General features: G+C 58.6%; 1 protein-coding gene across 1 annotated transcript; it reads left to right on the top strand.

Annotated features, from left to right (window-relative positions):
- The first annotated feature begins 67 nt into the window (after positions 1–67).
- On the top strand, positions 68–13,475 carry SPC24 (SPC24 component of NDC80 kinetochore complex). Its single transcript, XM_085563395.1, has 6 exons — positions 68–177; positions 1,387–1,555; positions 3,682–3,826; positions 5,910–5,996; positions 11,023–11,099; positions 13,224–13,475. Exons 1-6 carry the CDS (start codon positions 175–177, stop codon positions 13,373–13,375), a joined length of 633 nt encoding a protein of 210 aa, XP_085419521.1. The 5' UTR covers positions 68–174; the 3' UTR covers positions 13,376–13,475.
- The last annotated feature ends 416 nt before the right edge of the window (positions 13,476–13,891 follow it).

The raw sequence follows: 13,891 nt of genomic DNA, 5'->3' as shown, positions 1-13,891 counted from the left end.
GTGACACGCGGGGCGGGCGGGACGCGCTCGGGGGGACACGCGGGGCGGGCGGAACCATCGCGGGGGGAGCGCGGGGGGGGCGGGCGGGACCAAAGCGGGCGGGGAGGGGTCGCGCATGCGCAGAGCGGCGCCCGCCCGCGTTCGAACGGCGCGCGGGAGGGAGAGAGCGGAAAAATGGTGAAAAACGGGGAAAAACGGGGAAAAAACGGGGAAAAAACGGGATAAACGGGGGAAAAGCGGGATAAACGGGCAGGGGGAGAAGGGAGGCGGCCGCGGGAACGGAGCGGGGTTAACGCGGTGCCGGTGCGGGATCCGGGGGTGTCACCTCCCCCCCCCCCCCCCACCGGACCCCGAACCGAGCCCGTGATCCCCAAAATGTCCCGAACCGGACCCCGAACCGAGCCCGTGGTCCCCAAAATGTCCCGAACCGGACCCCGAACGGAGCCCGTGATCCCCAAAATGTCCCGAACCGGGACCCGAACCGGGACCCGAACCGGGACCCGAACCGGGACCCGAACCGAGCCCGTGGTCCCCAAAATGTCCCGAACCGGGACCCGAACCGGGACCCGAACCGAGCCCGTGGTCCCCAAAATGTCCCGAACCGGGACCCGAACCGGGACCCGAACCGGGACCCGAACCGAGCCCGTGGTCCCCAAAATGTCCCGAACCGGGACCTGAACCGGGACCCGAACCGGGACCCGAACCGAGCCCGTGATCCCCAAAATGTCCCGAACCGGGACCCGAACCGGGACCCGAACCGAGCCCGTGGTCCCCAAAATGTCCCGAACCGGGACCCAAACCGGGACCCGAACCGGGACCCGAACCGAGCCCGTGGTCTCCAGTTCCCATTCCCGGTTCCCATTCCCGTTTTTCCCAGTTCTCCCGGTTCTCCCGGTTCCCATTCCCGGTTCTCCCGTTTTTCCCGCTCCCATTCCCGTTTCTCCCGCTGCAGGCAGCGCCGTTCCCATTCCCGTTTTTCCCGTTGTTCCCGTTCCCATTCCCGTTGTTCCCGTTCCCATTCTCGTTGTTCCCGTTCCCGTTCCCATTCCCGTTTCTCCTGCTGTTCCCATTCCCATTCCCGTTTCTCCCGCTGTTCCCGTTGCAGGCGGCGCCGTTCCCATTCCCGTTTTTCCCGTTTCTCCCGTTGTTCCCATTCCCGTTTCTCCCGTTCCCATTCCCGTTTTTCCCGTTTCTCCCGTTGTTCCCATTCCCGTTTCTCCCGTTCCCATTCCCGTTTTTCCTGTTGTTCCCGTTCCCGTTCCCATTCCTGTTCCTCCCGTTCCCGTTCCCATTCCCGTTCCCATTCCCGTTGTTCCCGTTCCCATTCCCGTTCCCATTCCCGTTGTTCCCGTTCCCATTCCCGTTTCTCCCGTTTCTCCCGCGCAGGCGGCGCCGTTCCCGCCGGTGGAGGCGCTGCAGGAGCTGAGCCAGGAGCTGCTGCGGGAGCTGAGCTCGGGCGGCGCCGAGCGGCTGCTGCAGCGGGGGCTGCGGCGGCGCCTGCGGCTGCAGCGGCGCCTGCGCGGGGCGCAGGAGCGGGCGCGGGGGCTGGCCCAGGGTGCGTGACCAAAAACCAAAAAATTACCCAAAAACCCCAAAAAAACAGCCCAAAATAACCCAAAAAACCCCAAAAAACAGCCCAAAACAGCCCCGAAATAACCCAAAAAAACAGCCCAAAATAACCCAAAAAACCCCAAAAAACCAGCCCAAAACAGCCCCGAAATAACCCAAAAAAACCCAAAAAACCAGCCCAAAATAACCCAAAATAACCCAAAAAACCAGCCCAAAACAGCCCCGAAATAACCCAAAAAACCAGCCAAAAACAGCCCCAAAATAACCCAAAAAAACAGCCCAAAATACCCCAAAAAAACCCCAAAAAATAGCCCAAAACAGCCCCGAAATAACCCAAAAAACCAGCCCAAAACATCCTCACTGGCGCAGGCCCGGGCGCGGGGGCTGGCCCAGGGTGCGTGACCAGAAACCCAAAAAATTACCCAAAAAAACCCAAAAAACCAGCCCAAAATAACCCAAAAAAACCCCAAAAAACAGCCCAAAACATCCCCGAAATAACCCAAAAAACAGCCCAAAAAACCAGCCCAAAACAGCCCCAAAATAACCCAAAATAACACCAAAAAATAACCCAAAACAGCCCCGAAATAACCCAAAAAACCAGCCCAAAACAGCCCCAAAATAACCCAAAATAACCCCAAAAAACAGCCCAAAACAGCCCCAAAATAACCCAAAAAAACCCCAATAAACCAGCCCAAAACAGCCCAGAAATAACCCCAAAAAACCCCAAAAAAACAGCCCAAAACAGCCCCGAAATACCCCAAAATAACCCCAAAAAACCAGCCCAAAACAGCCCCAAAATAACCCAAAAAACCGCCCCAAAATACCCAAAAAACCGCCCCAAAATAACCCAAAAAACAGCCCAAAACAGCCCAAAACAGCCCCAAAATACCCCAAAAAAACCCCAAAAAAACAGCCCAAAACAGCCCAGAAATACCCCAAAAAACAGCCCAAAACAGCCCCAAAATACCCCAAAAAAACCCAAAAAAACAGCCCAGAAATACCCCAAAAAACCAGCCCAAAACAGCCCCGAAATACCCCAAAATAACCCCAAAAAACCAGCCCAAAACAGCCCCGAAATAACCCAAAAATAACCCCAAAAAACCAGCCCAAAACAGCCCAGAAATAACCCAAAAATACCCCAAAAACCAGCCCAAAACAGCCCCAAAATACCCAAAAAACATCCTCACTGCACCCCCAGTGCTCCCCGGTGTTGCCATCCCGGTGCCCATCCCGGTGCCCATCCCGGTTTCCCCGGTGCCCCCGGTGCCGATCCTGGTGCCCATCCTGGTGCCGATCCCGGTACTCCCCGGTGCCCATCCCGGTGCCCCCAGTGCCCCCAGTGCCCATCCCGGTGCTCCCCGGTGCCCATCCCTGTTTCCCCATCCCGGTGCCCATCCTGGTTCCCCAATCCCGGTTTCCCCATCCCGGTGCCCATCCCGGTGTCCGGTGCCCATCCCGGTGCCCCCAGTGCCGATCCCAGTTCCCCAATCCCGGTTTCCCCGGTGCCCCCGGTGCCCATCCCGGTGCCCATCCCAGTTCCCCAATCCCAGTTTCCCCATCCCGGTGCCCCCAGTGCCCATCCCGGTGTCCATCCCGGTTCCCCCGGTGCCCACCCCGGTGCCCATCCCGGTTTCCCCATCCCGGTTTCCCCGGTGCCCATCCCAGTGCCCATCCCGGTTCCCCCGGTGCCCATCCCAGTTTCCCCATCCCAGTTTCCCCATCCCAGTTTCCCCATCCCGGTTTCCCCATCCCGGTGCCCATCCCGGTTTCCCCGGTGCCCATCCCGGTTTCCCCGGTGCCCATCCCGGTTTCCCCGGTTCCCCGGTGCCCATCCCGGTTTCCCCGGTGCCCATCCCGGTTTCCCCGGTTCCCCCGGTGCCCATCCCGGTTTCCCCATCCCGGTGCCCATCCCGGTGCCCATCCCGGTTCCCCCGGTGCCCATCCCGGTTTCCCCGGTTCCCCCGGTGCCCATCCCGGTGCCCATCCCGGTTTCCCCGGTTCCCCCGGTGCCCATGCCGGTGCCCATGCCGGTGCCCATCCCGGTTTCCCCGGTTTCCCCGGTGCCCATCCCGGTTTCCCCGGTTCCCCCGGTGCCCATGCCGGTGCCCGCAGGCCTGGCGGAGGCCGAGGCCCGGCTCCGTGCCCGGTTGGCGGCGGCCGAGGCGGAGGCGCGGCGGCTCCGGGAGCGGCGGCGGGAGCTGGACACGGAGCTGGAGCGGGCCCGGGGCGCGCTGGGCGCGGCGGGGGAGCGCTCCCGATATCCCGGGATTCGGGATTCCGGGGAATTTGGGGATTCTGGGATTCGGGGATTCGGGGATCCGGGATTCGGGGATTCCGGGATTCGGGGATCCGGGATTCGGGGATCCGGGATTCGGGGATTCGGGGATTCGGGGATCCGGGATTCGGGGATTTGGGGGATTCAGGGATCCGGGATTCGGGGATCCGGGATTTGGGGATCCGGGATCCGGGATTTGGGGATTCCGGGATCCGGGATTCGGGGATTTGGGGATTCCGGGATTCGGGGATTCGGGATTCGGGGATTCAGGGATTCCGGGATTTGGGGATTCCGGGGATTCCGGGATTCGGGAATTCCGGGATACGGGATACGGGGATTCGGGGATTCGGGGATTCGGGGATCCGGGATTCGGGGATTCCGGGATTCGGGGATCCGGGATTCGGGGATTCGGGATTCGGGGGGATTTGGGGGATTCGGGGATTCCGGGATTCGGGGATTCCAGGATTCGGGGATCCGGGATTCGGGGATCCGGGATTCAGGGATTCGGGATTCGGGGATTCGGGGATTTGGGGATTCAGGGATTTGGGGATTTGGGGATTCCGGGATTCGGGGATTTGGGGATTCGGGATTCGGGGATTCGGGGATCCGGGATTCTGGGATTCGGGGATCCGGGATTCGGGGATCCGGGATTCGGGGATCCGGGATTCGGGGATTCCGGGATTCGGGGATCCGGGATTCGGGGATCCGGGATTCGGGATTCGGGGATCCAGGGATTCGGGGATTCCGGGATCCGGGGATCCGGGATTCGGGATCCGGGGATTCGGGATTTGGGGATTCCGGGATTCGGGGATTCCGGGATTCGGGATTCGGGGATCCAGGGATTCGGGGATTCCGGGATCCGGGGATCCGGGATTCGGGATCCGGGGATTCGGGATTTGGGGATTCCGGGATTCGGGGATTCCGGGATTCGGGGATTCCGGGATTCGGGGATTCGGGATTCGGGGATTCAGGGATTCCGGGATTCGGGGATTCGGGGATTTGGGGGGATTTGGGGATCCGGGATTCGGGGATTCTGGGATCCGGGGATCCGGGGATTTGGGGATTCAGGGATTTGGGGATTCCGGGATTCGGGGATCCGGGGATTCCGGGATTCGGGGATTCCGGGATTCGGGGATTCGGGGATCCGGGATTCGGGGATTCCGGGATTCGGGGATTTGGGGATTCCAGGATTCGGGGATTTGGGGATTCCGGGATCCGGGATTCGGGGATCCGGGGATTCCGGGATTCGGGGATCCGGGATTTGGGGATTCGGGGATCCGGGATTCCGGGATTTGGGGATTCGGGGATCCGGGATTCGGGATTCGGGGATTCGGGATTCGGGGATCCGGGATTCGGGGATCCGGGATTCGGGGATCCGGGGATTCGGGGATCCGGGATTCGGGGATTCGGGGATCCGGGATTCGGGGATTCGGGGATTCGGGGGGATTTGGGGGATTTGTGGATTCCAGGATTCAGGGGGATTTGGGGGGATTTGGGGCTTTTTTGGGGGGATTCGGGGCTTTTTGGAGGGATTCGGGGGTTTTTTGGGGGTTTTTTGGGGGGATTCGGGGCTTTTTTGGGGGATTTGGGGGATTCGGGGCTTTTTGGGGCAATTTGGGGCTTTTTTGGGGCTTTTCTTGGGGATATTTGGGGCTTTTTTGGGGCTTTTTTGGGGGGATTTGAGGCTTTTTTGGGGGGATTTGAGGTTTTTTTTGGGGGGGGATTCGGGGCTGTTTTGGGGGGATTTGGGGGTTTTTTGGGGGATTCAGGGCTTTTTCGGGGGACTTTGGGGCTTTTTTTGGGGGGATTTTGGGGTTTTTTTGGGGGATTTGGGTTTTTTTTGGGGGGATTTGGGGTTTTTTTATGGGTGGATTTGGGGTTTCTTTGGGGGATTTGGGGGTTTTTTGGGGGGATTCGGGGATTTTTTGGGGGATTTGGGTTTTTTTGGGGGGATTTGGGTATTTTTTGGGGGATTTGGGTTTTTTTATGGGTGGATTTGGGGTTTTTTTGGGGGATTTGGGTTTTTTTGGGGGGATTTGGTTTTTTTTCCCTTGACCCACCCCACGGCGCTGCGCCGAGCCCTGGAGGAGCTGCAGAACCGCCAGGAGGACGAGGAGGAGGAGGAGGAGGAGCAGAGCCTTCCTCCCGACGTGTGAGTGCCACAGAGACCCCCAAAAACCACCTGAGCACCCCAAAAACCCACCTGAGACCCCCAAAAACCCACCTGAGACCCCCAAAAACCCCCTGAGACCCCCAAAAACCCCATGAGACCCCCAAAATCCCCCCTGAGACCCCCAAAACCCACCTGAGACCCCCAAAAACCACCTGAGACCCCCAAAACCCACCTGAGACCCCCAAAAACCCACCTGAGACCCCCAAAATCCACCTGAGACCCCAAAAAACCCCCCTGAGCCCCCCAAAAACCACCTGAGACCCCCAAAAACCACCTGAGACCCCCAAAAACCCCCCTGAGACCCCCAAAAACCACCTGAGCCCCCCAAAAACCCACCTGAGACCCCCAAAAACCACCTGAGACCCCCAAAAACTGCCTGAGACCCCCAAAAACCCACCTGAGACCCCCAAAAACCACCTGAGACCCCCAAAAACCCACCTGAGACCCCCAAAAACCCCCTGAGACCCCCAAAAACCCACCTGAGACCCCCCAAAAACCCCCTGAGACCCCCAAAACCCACCTGAGACCCCCAAAAACCACCTGAGACCCCCAAAAACCCACCTGAGACCCCCAAAACCCACCTGAGACCCCCAAAATCCCCCTGAGACCCCCAAAACCACCTGAGACCCCCAAAACCCACCTGAGACCCCCAAAAACCCCCTGAGACCCCCAAAAACCACCTGAGACCCCCAAAAACCACCTGAGACCCCCAAAAACCCCCCTGAGACCCCCAAAAACCCCCCTGAGACCCCCAAAAACCACCTGAGACCCCCAAAAACCACCTGAGACCCCCAAAAACCCCCCTGAGACCCCCAAAAACCACCTGAGACCCCCAAAAACCCCCCTGAGACCCCCAAAAACCCCCCTGAGACCCCCAAAAACCACCTGAGACCCCCAAAATCCACCTGAGACCCTCAAAAACCACCTGAGACTCCCAAAAACCCACCTGAGACCCCCAAAACCCACCTGAGACCCCCAAAAACCCATCTGAGCCCCCCAAAAACCCACCTGAGACCCCCAAAAACCCACCTGAGACCCCCAAAAACCACCTGAGACCCCCAAAAACCACCTGAGACCCCCAAAAGCCCCCTGAGCCCCCCAAAAACCCACCTGAGACCCCCAAAAACCCCCCTGAGCCCCCCAAAAACCACCTGAGACCCCCAAAACCCCCTGAGACCCCCAAAACCCACCTGAGACCCCCAAAAACCCCCTGAGACCCCCAAAAACCCACCTGAGCCCCCCAAAAACCCCCCTGAGCCCCCCAAAAACCACCTGAGACCCCCAAAATCCCACCTGAGACCCCCAAAACCCACCTGAGACCCCCAAAATCCACCTGAGACCCCCAAAACCCCCCCTGAGACCCCCAAAACCCCCCCTGAGACCCCCAAAAACCCACCTGAGACCCCCAAAATCACCCTGAGACCCCAAAATCCCCCTGAGACCCCCAAAACCCCCCTGAGACCCCCAAAAACCCCCCTGAGACCCCCAAAATCCCCCCTGAGACCCCAAAAACCCCCCTGAGACCCCCAAAAACCCACCTGAGCCCCCCAAAAACCCACCTGAGCCCCCCAAAAACCCACCTGAGACCCCCAAAAACCCCCCCTGAGACCCCCAAAAACCCCCTGAGACCCCAAAAACCCCCTGAGACCCCCAAAAACCCACCTGAGCACCCCAAAGCCCCCCTGAGACCCCCAAAAACCCACCTGAGACCCCCAAAAACCACCCTGAGACCCCCAAAATCCACCTGAGACCCCCAAAAATCCACCTGAGACCCCAAAAACCACCTGAGACCCCCCAAAACCCCCCTGAGCCCCCCAAAATCCCCCTGAGCCCCCCAAAAACCCACCTGAGACCCCCAAAAACCCACCTGAGACCCCCAAAAACCCCCTGAGACCCCCAAAAACCCCCCTGAGCCCCCCAAAACCCCCCTGAGACCCCCAAAAACCACCTGAGACCCCCAAAACCCCCCTGAGACCCCCGAAAACCAATCTGAGACCCCCAAAACCCCCCTGAGACCCCCAAAACCCCCCTGAGACCCCCAAAAACCCATCTGAGACCCCCAAAACCCACCTGAGACCCCCAAAATCCACCTGAGACCCCCATAAACCACCTGAGCCCCCCAAAAACCCACCTGAGACCACCCAAAAACCCACCTGAGACCCCCAAAACCCACCTGAGACCCCCCAAAAACCCCCCTGAGACCCCCAAAAACCCCCTGAGACCCCCAAAATCCACCTGAGACCCCAAAAACCCACCTGAGACCCCCAAAAACCCCCCTGAGACCCCCAAAAACCACCTGAGACCCCCAAAAACCCCCTGAGACCCCCAAAAATCCCCCTGAGACCCCCAAAAACCCCCCTGAGCCCCCCAATAACCACCTGAGACCCCCAAAAACCCACCTGAGACCCCCAAAAACCCCCTGAGACCCCCAAAATCCACCTGAGACCCCCAAATACCCACCTGAGACCCCCAAAATCCCCCCTGAGACCCCCAAAAACCCACCTGAGACCCCCAAAACCCCCCCTGAGACCCCCAAAAACCCCCCTGAGCCCCCCAAAAACCCACCTGAGACCCCCAAAACCCACCTGAGACCCCCAAAAACCCCCTGAGACCCCCAAAACCCACCTGAGACCCCCAAAATCCACCTGAGACCCCCAAAACCCCCCCTGAGACCCCCAAAACCCCCCCTGAGACCCCCAAAAACCCACCTGAGACCCCCAAAATCACCCTGAGACCCCAAAATCCCCCTGAGACCCCCAAAACCCCCCTGAGACCCCCAAAAAGCCCCCTGAGACCCCCAAAATCCCCCCTGAGACCCCAAAAACCCCCCTGAGACCCCCAAAAACCCACCTGAGCCCCCCAAAAACCCACCTGAGACCCCCCAAAACCCCCCTGAGACCCCCAAAAACCCACCTGAGACCCCCAAAATCCCCCCTGAGACCCCCAAAAACCCCCCTGAGACCCCCAAAAACCCCCTGAGACCCCCAAAAACCCCCTGAGACCCCCAAAAACCCCCTGAGACCCCCAAAATCCCCCCTGAGACCCCCAAAAACCCACCTGAGACCCCCAAAAACCACCTGAGACCCCCAAAACCCCCCTGAGACCCCCAAAAACCCCCCTGAGACCCCCCAAACCCACCTGAGACCCCCAAAAACCCCCTGAGACCCCCAAAAACCCACCTGAGACCCCCAAAACCCCCCCTGAGCCCCCCAAAAACCCACCTGAGACCCCCAAAACCCCCCTGAGCCCCCCAAAAACCCACCTGAGACCCCCAAAAACCACCTGAGACCCCCAAAAACCACCTGAGACCCCCAAAACCCCCCTGAGCCCCCCAAAAACCCACCTGAGACCCCCAAAAACCCCCCTGAGACCTCCCAAAACCCCCCTGAGACCCCCAAAAACCCCCCTGAGACCCCCAAAAACCCACCTGAGACCCCCAAAAACCCCCTGAGCACCCCAAAAACCACCTGAGACCCCCAAAATCCACCTGAGACCCCCAAAAACCCACCTGAGACCCCCAAAAGCCACCTGAGACCCCCGAAAACCACCTGAGCCCCCCAAAAAACCACCTGAGACCCCCGAAAACCACCTGAGACCCCCAAAAACACCCCTGAGACCCCCAAAACCCCCCTGAGACCCCCAAAAACACCCCTGAGACCCCCAAAACCCACCTGAGACCCCCAAAAACCCCCCTGAGACCCCCAAAAACCCACCTGAGACCCCCCAAAACCCCCTGAGACCCCCAAAATCACCCTGAGACCCCCAAAAACCCCCCTGAGCACCCCAAAACCCCCCTGAGACCCCCAAAACCACCTGAGACCCCAAAACCCACCTGAGACCCCCAAAACCCCCCTGAAACCCCCAAAAACCCCCCTGAGCCCCCCAAAAACCCCCTGAGACCCCCGAAAACCCACCTGAGACCCCCAAAAACCCCCCTGAGACCCCCAAAAACCCACCTGAGACCCCCCAAAACCCCCCTGAGACCCCCAAAACCCTCCTGAGACCCCCAAAAACCCCCCTGAGACCCCCAAAAACCCACCTGAGACCCCCAAAAACCACCTGAGACCCCCAAAAACCCCCTGAGACCCCCAAAACCCTCCTGAGACCCCCAAAAACCCCCCTGAGACCCCCAAAAACCCACCTGAGACCCCCAAAAACCCCCCTGAGACCCCCAAAAACCACCTGAGACCCCCAAAAACCCCCTGAGACCCCCAAAACCCCCCTTGAGACCCCCCAAAACCCCCCTGAGACCCCCAAAACCACCTGAGACCCCCAAAATCACCCTGAGACCCCAAAATCCACCTGAGACCCCCAAAAACCCACCTGAGACCCCCAAAACCACCTGAGACCCCCAAAATCCACCTGAGACCCCCAAAAACCACCTGAGACCCCCAAAATCCCCCCTGAGACCCCCAAAAACCTATCTGAGACCCCCAAAACCCACCTGAGACCCCCAAAACCCCCCCCTGAGACCCCCAAAATCCACCTGAGCCCCCCAAAAACCCCCTGAGACCCCCAAAAACCCCCTGAGACCCCCAAAACCCACCTGAGACCCCCCAAAAACCCACCTGAGACCCCCAAATCCCCCCTGAGACCCCCAAAAACCCACCTGAGACCCCCAAAACCCCCCCCGAGACCCCCAAAAACCACCTGAGACCCCCAAAAACCCCCCTGAGACCCCCGAAAACCAATCTGAGACCCCCAAAACCCCCCTGAGACCCCCAAAAACCCACCTGAGACCCCCAAAATCACCCTGAGACCCCCAAAAACCCACCTGAGACCCCCAAAACCCACTTGAGACCCCCAAAATCCACCTGAGCCCCCCAAAAATCCCCCTGAGCCCCCCAAAATCCACCTGAGACCCTCAAAAACCACCTGAGACCCCCAAAAACCCACCTGAGACCCCCAAAAACCCATCTGAGACCCCCAAAACCCACCTGAGACCCCCAAAATCTCCCCTGAGACCCCCAAAAACCCCCCTGAGACCCCCAAAATCCCACCCCAGGTACGTGGCTCAGCTCTACTACGAGATCAGCCGGATCGACTGGGACTGCAGCGCCGAGCCCGGGCGGGTCCGAGGGGGTGAGACCCCAAAAACCCCCAAAATCCCCCCAAAAAAATCCCAATTCCACCCAAAAAACCCATATCCCCCCGAAAAAGACCCAAATCCCCCCAAAAAAACCCCAAAATTCCCCCCAAAACCCCCCAAATCACCCCAAAAAACCCACAAAAAAGCCCCAAATCCGCCCCGAAAAAGCTCCAAATCCCCCCAAAAAAACCCCAAATCTCCCCCCAAAAAAAACCCAAATCCACCAAAAAAAAGTCCCAAATTCCCCCAGAAAACCCCAAAATCACCCAAAAACCCCAAATCCCCCAAAAAAAGCCCCAAATCCCCCTGAAGAACCCCCCAAAATCCCCTTTAAAAAGCCTCAAATCCCCCAAAACCACGAATCGCCCCGAAAAAGCCCCAAATCCCCCCAAAAAAGCCCCGAATCCCCCCAAAAATCCCAAAATCTCCCCCAAAAAAGCCACAAATCGCCCAAAAAAAACCCAAATCCCCCCAAAAAAACCCATAATCCCCCCGAAAACCCCCGAATCCCCCCAAACCTCCCAAATCCCCCAAAAAATCCCAAAATCCCCCCAAAAAAGCCCCAAATCCCCCGCAAAAAAACCCAATTCCCCCCGAAAAAACCCCAAATCTCCCAAAAAAGCCCCGAATCCCCCCAAAAAAGCCCCAAATCCCCCAAAAAATCCCAAAATTCCCCCAAAAAAGCCCTGAATCCCCCCAAAAAAGACCCGAATCCACCCGAAAAGGTCCCAAATCCCCCAAAAGAAGCCCCAAATCCCCCCAAAAAACCCCCAAAATCCCCAAAAAATCCCAAAATCCCCTCAAGAAAACCTGAATCCCCCCCAAAATCCCCCCAAAAAATCCCAAAATCCCCCCCAAAAAACCCAAATCCCCCCAAAAAACCCCCAAAGTCCCCCCAAAAAATCCCCAAACCCCCCCCCCAAAAACCCCAAGTCCCCCAAAAATCCCCGAATCTCCCCAAAACCCCCCAAAATCCCCCCAAAAAATCCCAAAATCCCCCCAAAAAAGCCCCAAACCCCCCCAAAAAATCCCAAAATCCCCCCAAAAAAGCCCCAAATTCCCCCAAAAAACCCCAAATCCCCCAAAATCCCCGAATCTCCCCAAAACCCCACAAAATCCCCCCAAAAAATCCCCAAATCCCCCCAAAAAACACCCCAAATCCCCCCGAAAAATCCCCAAACCCCCCCCAAAAACCCCAAATCCCCCAAAAATCCCCGAATCTCCCCAAAATCCCCCCAAAAAATCCCAAAATCCCCCCAAAAAACCCCCAAATCCCCCCAAAAAACACCCCAAATCCCCCCAAAATATCCCCAAACCCCCCCCCAAAATCACCAAATCCCCCCAAAATCCCCGAATCTCCCCAAAATCCCCCCAAAAATCCCAAAATCCCCCAAAAACCCCCCAAATCCCCCCAAAAAATCCCCAAATCCCCCCAAAAAACCCCAAATCCCCCCAAAAAATCCCCAAACCCCCCCCAAAAACCCCAAATCCCCCCAAAAAATACCCAAATTCCCCCAAAAAACCCCAAATCCCCCCAAAATCCCTGAATCTCCCCAAAACCCCCCAAAATCCCCCCAAAAAATCCCAAAATCCCCCAAAACCCCCCAAAATCCCCCCCAAAAAATCCCAAAATCCCCCCGAAAAATCCCCAAATCCCCCCAAAAAACCCCAAAATCCCCCCAAAAAATACCCAAATTCCCCCAAAAAACCCCAAATCCCCCCAAAATCCCTGAATCTCCCCCAAACCCCCCAAAATCCCCCCAAAAAATCCCAAAATCCCCCAAATCCCCCAAAAATCCCCGAATCTCCCCAAAATCCCCCCAAAAATCCCAAAATCCCCCAAAAACCTCCCCAAATCCCCCCAAAAAATCCCCAAATCCCCCCAAAAATCCCCAAATCCCCCCGAAAAATCCCCAAATCCCCCCCAAAAACCCCAAATCCCCCAAAAAATCCCCGAATCTCCCCAAAACCCCCCAAAATCCCCCCAAAAAATCCCAAAATCCCCCCAAAAAATCCCCAACCCCCCCCCCAAACACCCCAAATCCCCCCCCAAACACCCCAAATCCCCCAAAAATCCCCAAACCCCCCCCAAAATCCCCGCCGGGACCCCTCCCCAGTTCACCACGGCCCCGAGGTCGCCGTGCCCCTGGAGCTGGAGCCGGCGCAGCACTCGGCGATTTTCGTCAGCGATTTCCTCTGGGGGCTGGTGCCCACCGAGTGGAGACCCCGGAGACCCCCGGTGCCCCCCGCCGACCCCCCGGCACCGTGACCGACCCCTCCCCACCGGGACCCCCTCCCCAAATAAATCCCAAATCCCACCGGGTTCGTTCCTTCCCGGGATGGTCAAAATCCGGGAAGGGAAAACAGAATTTCTGTGAATTTGGTGCTTTTTTTGGGGTTTTTTGGGGGTTTTTTGGGGAGGGGTCTCGCTGTTATGACCCCTCCTCACTTTGCCCCTCAAGCTGTTGTTGGTGGGGGATGGGTTTGGAAGGGGAAAATTCGGAATTTGGGAATTTGGACGCTCGCAAAGTCCTGGAAACAAACCCCGAGGGGTCCCAAAACCCACACCCAAAAATGCCCCCGTGGGACCCCCAGAAATGCCCCCATGGGACCCCCAGAAACGCCCCCATGGGACCCCAAACCCACCCCCAGAAATGCCCCCGTGGGACCCCCAGAAACACCCCATGGGACCCCCAGAAATGCCCCCATGGGACCCCCAGAAACGCCCCCATGGGACCCCCACCCACCCCCAGAAACAGCCCCCGGGGGGTAACAGGAGTCCCAC

This window comes from Lonchura striata, chromosome 30 (genome assembly GCF_050655825.1).
Source record: "Lonchura striata isolate lonStrDom1 chromosome 30, ASM5065582v1, whole genome shotgun sequence".
Taxonomy (NCBI): domain Eukaryota; kingdom Metazoa; phylum Chordata; class Aves; order Passeriformes; family Estrildidae; genus Lonchura; species Lonchura striata.
The sequence above is the reverse complement of the archived record's forward strand: the minus strand, read 5'-3'. Positions and strand labels throughout refer to the sequence as shown.

What these genes read in the sequence shown, in the direction of transcription:
- SPC24 (XM_085563395.1), top strand. An exon ending in GCGGCGGGGGAGCGCTCCCG is followed by an intron (nt 3,827 to 5,909) that starts ATATCCCGGGAT and finishes GACCCACCCCAC; the next exon opens with GGCGCTGCGCCGAGCCCTGG. An exon ending in GCCCGGGCGGGTCCGAGGGG is followed by an intron (nt 11,100 to 13,223) that starts GTGAGACCCCAA and finishes ACCCCTCCCCAG; the next exon opens with TTCACCACGGCCCCGAGGTC.